The sequence below is a fragment of the Myotis davidii genome, unplaced genomic scaffold (assembly GCF_000327345.1).
Source record: "Myotis davidii unplaced genomic scaffold, ASM32734v1 scaffold566, whole genome shotgun sequence".
Taxonomy (NCBI): domain Eukaryota; kingdom Metazoa; phylum Chordata; class Mammalia; order Chiroptera; family Vespertilionidae; genus Myotis; species Myotis davidii.
In genome coordinates, this window is record NW_006296617.1 from 304685 (window position 1) to 314213 (window position 9529).

General features: G+C 52.0%; 1 protein-coding gene across 1 annotated transcript in view; it reads right to left on the reverse strand.

Annotated features, from left to right (window-relative positions):
- Positions 1–9529, reverse strand: part of LOC102753805 (serine/threonine-protein kinase D2) — a 27912-nt gene that overhangs the window by 6799 nt on the left and 11584 nt on the right. Inside the window, exons 10-13 of the mRNA XM_015569312.1 lie at positions 8846–8952; positions 7683–7844; positions 2994–3092; positions 6–273 (exon numbers count right to left, since the gene is read on the reverse strand). Coding sequence (XP_015424798.1) covers positions 6–273; positions 2994–3092; positions 7683–7844; positions 8846–8952 — 636 coding nt within the window. The remainder of the gene's footprint in view (positions 1–5; positions 274–2993; positions 3093–7682; positions 7845–8845; positions 8953–9529) is intronic.

A 9529-nucleotide genomic window follows, 5' to 3' on the forward strand; every position in this document is an offset into this window, starting at 1 on the left:
CACACCTCCCGCTGAGATGTGGCTCCAGGGACACGCCGGGTACATGAAGGCCGCGTTCTGGATCTGGTCGTTGATGTCCTCATCCTCGTTGAAGGGGAACGTCCCGCTGAGGCTGACGTACATGATCACGCCCACGGACCACATGTCCAGCGAGCGGTTGTAGCCCTGGTTGAGCAGCACCTCGGGCGCCAGGTAGGCGGGCGTGCCCACCACCGAGCGCCGGAAGGACTTCTCGCCGATGATGCGCGCGAAGCCGAAGTCGCACAGCTTCACCTGCCGGGGCGGAAGGGGGTTGAGGCTGCGCCCCACCCAGGATCCCCCCCATCGCGGTATCCCGGGACTGGCGAATTCTAGTTTGAATGCAGGCTCCTCCGCTCTCCGTGCCTCGGTTTCCTCATCTGTCTGAGGAGGCGGATACCAGCGCCGACCTCACGGGCTGCCAGGAGGGTTCCCCGAGTTAATCCATCTAAAGCTCAATCCGCGCTCCCTGCCACTGCCTGTCACGGGGAACAGGCCTGGCGAACCTCCACGTGCCAGTTCTCTCATTTGCACGATGGGTGTGCTAACGGTTTGCACAATGGGGGTGCTAACGGTTTGCACAATGGAGGTGCTAACGGTTTGCACGATGGAGGTGCTCAGGGTCCCCACCCGAGAGGCGGCTGCGGGGGCTGAGAGAGCAGACGCATGCCCCGCGTTAGGGCGTTAGGAGCCGTGTGGGGCGGAGTGCGCTCGGCAATCCCGCAGCCGGTTTGTGTTGGGACTTTATCTGAATTGGGCTGTTACTTGCGCTTCCTCTCCAGCTTGCCCGGGGTTCAGTGGGACTGGGCAGGTTCGCTACCCACCGCAGTATCCAGACAGTAAGAGGTGCCCAGCCCGTGTGGCTCCGCGGTTGAGTTTTTTTTTTGTTTTTTTTTTAATATATTTTTATTGTTTTCAGAGAGGAAGGGAGAGGGAGAGAGAGATAGAAACATCAGTGATGAGAGAGAGTCATGGATCGGCTGCCTCCTGCACGCCCCCCACTGGGGATGGAGCCCACAACCCGGGCATGTGCCCTGGACCTGCTGGGGCTGGACCCCAACATCTTTGTTTACCAAACACCCTAAGGTCCCAGCGCGGAACCTGGCCCACAGCAGGCACACGATGAGTTTCAGTTGACTAGAGGGAACCTCTGCTTCTCAAGTTATGCTTGTTGTTTTATTGATTTTAGAGAGAGGAAGGGAGAGGGAGAGAGAGAGAGAGACATCAATGATGAGAGAGAATTATCGCCCTCTATTGGGATGTGAGCCGCAACCCCAGGCATGTGCCCTGTCGGGGAATCAAACTGTGACCTCCTGGTTTATAGGTTGACACTCAACCACTGAGCCACATCGGCCGGGCGAACCTTTAGCTTTTGAAATGAAATTACCTAAATAATTGTAAAACATAGATAATGAAGCAAAAGCTGCACAGGGGTGTGGAAGGGCTAAATGAGAAAGGACAACTAAAGGCCTTAAGCGTAATAGGTTCTCAATATGTCGTAGCTGTTACAATCGTCACCCCTGCCAGGTCTGGCTCTGCCCCTGGGGGAGGTCTCATCACCTAGTCAGTCGGAGGGTCGTAAAAACTGTTTTCTTAACAGACTCACAGAAGAAATGACCATCACCCCCCAATATTTGTTCTCTACTTCTCTTACTAGTAAAAACCTTAGTGAAGAGAGTAAAAAGGTAAAAGCTTCCAGGAATAAGATAAATAAGTCCCAGGGCTGTGATGTACAGCGTGGTGACGGTGGTTAATAATATGGTATTGCGTATTTAAAGTTGCTAAGAAGAATAAATCTTACACGGTCCCGTCACAAGAAAAAAAATTCTAAAACTTTGTACAGTGACTGATGTTAACTAGACTGTGGTGAACATTTCACAATATGTAAAAATATTGAATCATTATGTTATACACCCGAAACTAACATAATGTATGTCAATGATACCTCCATAAAGAAAAAAAATTTTAAGAGAAAATAGCCCTGGCTGGTGTTGCTCCATGGTTAGAGTATTCTCTGTGCACTGAAGGGTCACGGGTTCAATTCCCAGTCAGGGCATATACCCAGGTAGTGGGTTCCATCCCTAGTTGGGGCGTGTGCATGAGGCAACTGATCAATGTTTCTCTCTCACATTGATGTTTCTCTCTCTCCCTCTCCCTTCCTATCTTTCTAGAATCAATAAAAAAACATATCCTCAGCTGAGAATTAACAGAGAGAGAGAGAGAGAGAGAGAGAGAGAGAGAGAGAGAAAATATTTGGAAACCAATTTAAAAAAAAATAAAAATAACCCCGCCCTAGCTGGTTTGGCTTGGTGGATAGAGCATTGGCCTTCAGACTGAAAGGTCCCAGGTTCGATTCCCGGTCAGGGCACATGCCCAGGTGGCAGGCTCGATCCCCAGTGTGGGGCGTGCAGGAGGCAGCCGATCAATGATTCTCTCTCATCATTGATGTTTCTATCTCTCTCTCCTTCTCCCTTCCTCTCTGAAATAAAAAAAAACAACACATATTTTAAAAAATCCTCAATTGAAAAATATCCCACATGGTTACACAGAATAGACTATATTTCCCAGCCTCCCTTGCATCCGGCCAGGATCATGTGATCAAGTCCTGGCCAATGGGAGGTGAGGAGAAGTGATATATGCAATTTCCAGGTATCACCTTAGAGAAGGACAGGGGTGTGTCCATTTCCTCTACCCCGTGTCTGTCCCCCTCCCCTCCCTATTAGCTTCTCACATAGTGTGGGGTCATTACGGACCCTGAAGACCAGGCAATGCCACAGAGGGCAGAACACCGCGACAGCCACGCCGTGGCCCCCAGCACCACGGGACTTACTTCTCAGCCCCAGAATGCTTATGCTGGGCCCTACTTGAGTGAGAAACAAGCCTCCATTTTAGCCATGGTTATCTCGATTAATACAAGACATCCCCCCCTGCCACGGGCGTGGGCTGGACTTCCAACTTCAGGGGACGTCACTGACCTGGGGAAACGGGTCGGCTGACGCCAGCAACACGTTTTCTGGTTTCAGGTCACAGTGGACAATGTTCTTGAAGTGCAGGTGTCTCAAAGCCACCAGGATCTGAGGAGAGATGGAGCCGGTCAGACAGGAGGACGGGTGCCTGCTCCAGACGCTGCCTTCAGCAGCCGCCCTCCAAACCCCATCCATGCCCTTCTCTGCGCCCCTAAGGATGCCCGCTGGGGCCACCGGGGGCATGGGAACCCCCAAGGGAAATCCCAGAACCCAGGATCATTTACGCCTGAGATAGGAGTTGAACACATGGCTCTAGAAAAGTTGAACTGGGCAGTGGTTCTGGGCAGATCCCGGAGCCTCTGGCACGTGGTGAGCTCTCGCTAAAAAGGAGCTGCTAACACAGCAGTGGCTTTCCAGGAGGGACTATTGTGTGACTCAGTTAAAGCAGCTTTTTTCCATCCGTATGAAACGAATACAAACAATACCCATGCGACACCGTACGACTGTCAAGGGGCGGGGGGTATGCCAGAGCCAGTCTTCCCCGGCGGAAAACCGGGCTCTATGCTGATTAGCTTGCGACCTTGAGCAAGTCACTTTACCTCTGTGGGTCTCAGTTTTCCCGTCTGTAAAATGGGGGTGATGGCGGTACCATCCCCATGGGTTGCTGTGAGGCTTAAACAAGTGGATGCGTATAAGGTACTGAGGACAGTGTCCGGCACGGAGCGAGCTATTACTATTACATGTCAGCTATCACTATTGTTGTTGTTCTCGGTAATCATTTGTGGGATGGCCTGTGGGTGAACATATTTCTGTGTTTCAGATAGAGCCTCTCCTGCCGTCATCTGTTAACTGCGGAGTATTCCGGCCAGGGCGGCGTAGCTCAGGGGTTCAGTATCACCCTATGAACCAGGAGGTCATGGTTCAATTCCTGGTCAGGGCACATCCCAGGTTTGGGTTTGATTCCCGGTCAGGACATGTAAAGGAGGCCATCAATCGGTTTAGCTCTCATATCCATAATTTTTTTTCTTTTTTTCTCTCTCTCCCTCCCCCTTCCTCTCTCTCTCTCTCTCTCTCTCTCTCTCTCTCTCTCTCAAGTAAATAAATAAATAAAGACATATCCTTAGGAAAGGATTAAAAAATTATTTTTTAAAAAGAGCATTCTATGTGGCAAAGTGAGCTGCTTTAAAAAAAAAACACAAAACCCTGATACCATTTGTAAGCATTTATCTGTAGGAACCACGGTTTCCCTCGAGTCTGTGAAACAAACACCACACACAGGAAGTAGAGAGATGTAAGCATGAAGTTGTAATTTCCGTCTCAGAATGTAAATATTTGTTCCGGCTGGATGACTCTTGAGGACAGAAAAGCTATTTGAAAGCCACTGCTGAGGTCCAGCCTCCTCATGCTACAGACAGGGAGACTGCGGTCCCAGCATGCACTTGTGCAATCCTGTTTGGTGATTTTCCCGCCCCTAGTAAATGTTGGGGGGGAAGGAGGGCAGGTTGGAAGCTAGAGAGATCCTGGTTCCAATCCTCCCGGACCGTGACCTGGCCGTGTGACCGTGGGCAAGTCCCGGGAACCCCCCTCCACCTCAGTTTCCTCACCTGTAAGGCGAGTTCTAGGAATACCTACCTCAAAGGGTGGTTGTGAGGCCTAAACAAGTGAAGGGCTGAACCCAGGACTTGGGGTGGGGCAGGCAAGAAGCAGAAAAACAGAAATCTGCAGAGAGAGAGAAAGAGCGCAGACAAAAAGAGAAGAGATGGATGACCAGGAAGAGAGACTGCATGGGCCGCAGGAGGCAGCAGGGCCCCCTCGCCGCCCCAAGTCCGATGAGCCTGCCCCGGTGGGTTCTGTCCCCACCTGCAGGCCGACCTGACACAGGCACACGGCGTGGGAGAGCGAGGTTGCTGGGCCTGGGGACTTTGCAACCCACAGAGAACATGTCCCAGAATCAGGGGAGCAACCAGCCTGATGGGAAGGCCTTTCTCAGAAGGCTGTGAAATGCAGAAGACACGAAAGGCAACATTTAACATCATACATGTTACACTCTCTATGGCACATAAAAGCCATGAATGAAAGGCCGGGGAAAAGAAATCTGGGATAAAAGAACCGAACACCATGACAAGGATCCAAAGTCCCTCATATACAAAGAGTGTTTACAATTCAATAAGAATAATCCAATTGAAAAAAAGGTACAATTCCTGGTCAGGGCACATACCCAGGTTGTCAGTAAACATGAAAATATGGTCAAGCTCACTCATGATTTTTAAACTACGAAATGAAGCCACATGAAGTACTATTTCCCCACCCATCAGACTGGTGGTTAGGAAGGAGAGAGGAACTAGACACCCACAAGCTCTGCTGGCCACAGCAAAGACGGAAAGGGATTTTAGAGGATGACAGGACAGCACGTTGAAGGACATGTAAAGTGCGTTCCCCCGGACTCATAAGTCTACTATTTGAGTGTGTTCTACCGAAATTCTCCCGCCAGAACCCGGTACTGTTTGTAGATGGATGTTCACAGAATACTGCTTGTAATAGTGGGAAAGTGAAAACAGGCGACAGGGCCCTGGCTGGTTTGGCTCAATGGATAGCAGTGATGGCGAACCTATGACATGCGTGTCAGAGGTGACACGCGAACTCATTTTTTTGGTTGATTTTTCTTCGTTAAATGGCATTTAAATATATAAAATAAATATCAAAAATAGAAGTCTTTGTTTTACTATGGTTGCAAAGATCAAAAAAATTTCGATATGTGACACGGTACCAGAGTTAAGTTAGGGTTTTTCAAAATGCTGACACGCCGAGCTCAAAAGGTTCGCCATCACTGGGATAGAGCGTGGGCCTGTGGACTGAAGGGTCCCGGGTTCGATTCCGGACAAGGGCACCTGTCCGGGTTGTGGGCTCGATCTCCAATGGGGGGCGTGCAGGAGGCAGCCAATCAATGATTCTCTCTCATCATTGATGTTTCTCTCTCTCCCTCTCTGAAACCAATAAAAATATACTTAAAAAAAACAAACAAACAAAAAAACAAGTGACAAGATCAACAATTGGGGGATTTGGTGATATCCATCATGGAGTCCAACTCAGGGAAACAGGCAGTTCTGCTGCTAACTGTGCCCTGAACCCGAATACAGTCATGCTCCGCTTAACGCCGGGGCTGTGTTCTGAGAAATGTGTCGTGAGGCGCTATCGTGGCTGTGGGAGCATCACAGTGCCCTCACACACCGAGGTGGTACAGCCCGCTACGCCCCTAGGCTACATGGTACAGCCCATTGTTCCCAGGCTATAAACCGCTACATCAGCGGTTCTCAACCTGTGGGTCGCGACCCCTATGGCGGTCGAACGACCCTTTCACAGGGGTCGCCTAAGACCATCCTGCATATCAGATATTGACATGACGATTCATAACAGTAGTAACATTACAGTGATGAAGTAGCAACGGAAATAATTTTATGGTTGGGTCACAACATGAGGAACTGTATTTAAAGGGCCAGAAGGTTGAGAACCACTGCTCTACAGCATGTGACTGTACAAAACAACCTGAGATTAAATCAGACACAAGACAAAACGATGTGCTGAAGCCCTGACAGGTTTTGCTCAGTGGATAGAGCATCGGCCTTGGGGACTGAAGGTTCCCTGGTTTGGTTCCAGTCAAGGGCATGTACCTTGGTTGCGGGGACTTCCCCCGCTGGCCAATCGCACCCGCCTTGGCTGGCCTGGTGCCAGTGAACAACAACACACGATGTGTTGAAAAGACGTGGTAAACATGAGATGTATGAGGCTGTTGCCCGGGTAACACGGCGGATTGGTTCACAGCACACTTTTTTTATAAGTAGAAAGAGGGAAAAGTGCACTCCAAAATAATGATAAAAAGTATAGTATAGTCAGTACATAAACCAGTAACAATATCGTCTTATGCGGTATACATGATTGCAGGTGCTGTGCCTTCATACAACCAGCCCTGTCCACATAGGAGGGTACTGCATGATGCTACGACATTATGTCACTCGCAGTAGGACCTTTTCAGTCCCATTGCAATCTTATGGGACCACGGTCGTGTATGTGGTCCACTGATGACGGACACGTCGCTATAGGGGGCATGACTGTGGTAATAACTCTTATGATGACTACTATTTTCTACTGATTTCCTATTATGTTTCTATGCTTGCTCTATGGTCTGTCCTATTTTTACTCTATTACTTTACAAGTAGAGGTCCAGTGCACCTTAGCCCGGCCTGTGCCCTCTCCCCTCTCGCAATTCGGGATCCCTCAGGTAAGGTCCCTAGGCCAGGCCTCCATAATCGACTGCCACACAGAGGATGGCCTGGGCCTCCGTCTGTGGGGCGATCGTGGGGCAACGGCAGGGCCCCCCCGCTGGCCAATCGCACCTGCCTTGGCTGGCCTGGTGCCAGTGCATGTTACAGTGTGGTCGTCCGGAAGGTCATCCGGACGGTCATTCTGTCGTTCGGTTGTTTGGTCGATTTGCATATTATACTTTTATTATTATAGATTACTATTTCCGTTATTTTTCCTGTTGTTATGATTAGTCTGTTATAGTTTTCTATTATCCACTATTGTGACTCCCACCCAGTGTCTGCCCGACCTTCTGGGCACGGGGGGCCTTCTCCCAGGGGACGGCTGCCCCAGGGCGGGTGGGAGCCGCTCAGGGAGGTGGCGGGGGCAGGGCGGGCGCACCTGGGTGATGAGGAACTTGGTGAGGCGCTCGGGCAGCCGGCCCTTCTCGCTGGAGAGGATCATCTCCAACATGTCCCCATGCAGCTTCTCCATCACCACGAACACCTTCTCGGGCGTCTCGAACATGCACTCCAGGTTCACGATCCCCGGGTGCCGCAGGCTCTGGAGTGGGAGGGAGGGCGTGGGGGGGCGGTCAGGGCCCAGGTCACCCCTGAACTGGGACCCCAGAGGACAAGTCACGGGAGCAGAGGGGATGACAAACAAGAGAAAGGATGTGCCTGAACAGCAGCTCGCCCCTGGGGGTGTCGCTGGGGGAGGGGAGGGGCTTCCCAAGGGCCCAGTCCGAACGGCCGGTCTGCACCCCCAGGTGTTCTGAAGGATCGCACTTTACATCACACAATTCTGTGAAGGCCGGGTGGTGGGAGGGAGGCAGGCGGAGTGCGGAGAAATGGGAAGAATCTCTGTCTTTTAAATCTGTGCCTCCTCCCTCTTCCCCCAGCTCTGGCCTGGCCCGAGCCCATCTCCCCCACCCAGGTCCCCACCCAGCCTCCTCCATGGGCTCTAGTCCCGCCCCTTTCTGCCCACCCTGCCTCTGCCCCTGACTTGCTGGAGATGCTTCCATGGCTCCCCAGTCCCCTTAGGTCAGTGGTTCTCAACCTTCTGGCCCTTTAAATACAGTTCCTCATGTTGTGACCCAACCATAAAATAATTTTCATTGCTACTTCCCAATTGTAATGCTGCTACTGTTATGAATTGTCATGTAAATATTTGATATGCAGGACGGTCTTAGGCGACCCCTGTGAAAGGGTCCTTTGACCACCAAAGGGGTCGCGACCCACAGGTTGAGAACCGCTGCCTTAGGAGAAGCCCTCAGTGTGTGACCCAGCTGCCTCCCTGCCTCACCCCATGAGCCACCTAATAACCCCGGACGCCTTCACGTGCCTGGAAGATGTCACGCTGCCTCTCACCTCCAGACCTGTGCACAGGCTGGGCCTCTGCTCAAAACACCTGGTCCACCCCTCAGTCTCAACACGCATATCCCCTCCTCCAGGAAGCCTTCCCTGACCACCCCCCGACCAGCCGGTTGGCCCCTGGAAGGAGGAAGAGAGGAGGAAGCACCTTCCTAGGGGGGGAAGTGCTGGACCCCGGGCCCCGGCAGTCACCTGCAGAATGGCCACTTCGTTCCGGAGCTGGCTCTCCTGCTTGGTGGGGAAGCGCAGCTTGTCGATGACCTTGACCGCCACGTCCCGGCCGGTCTTCCGGTGCTTTCCTGGGCAGGGAGTGAGGGAGGCGGAGGATAAGGGGAGCAGGACCTTGCAGTCCCGGCAGGAGGGACCCCACCCCACCCACAGAGACACACCCAGCACTGGGCGGAGGGGATGGAAGGCCATGGAGGTGGCTCTGAGGGGCCCCCAGGGGAGGCGTAAGGGGCGGGGGGCCCTGGGAATGAACGTGGACTGAAGGAAGGTAATGACAGATTCCTAAGGAGGGGACTCTATTACATGGGACACTAGATTGACAACCAATCAGAATCTAGGTCTAGCCCTGGCCCGTGCGGCTCCGTTGGTTGCGAGGAGCAGTGCTGTGCACAGGAGGTTGCCAGTCTATCGATTCCTGGCCAGGCACACGCCTGGTTTGCAGGGTTGACCCCCGGAGAGGGGTTGCAGAAGGCAGCCAATCGATGTAGAATCTATTTTTTTTTTAATATATTTTTACCCCTAGCTGGTTTGGCTCAGTGGATAGAGCTTCGGCCTGCGGACTGAAGGGTCTCAGGTTCGATTCTGGTCAAGGGTATGTACCTTGGTTGCGGGCACATCCCCAGTAGGGGGTGTGCAAGAGGCAGCTGA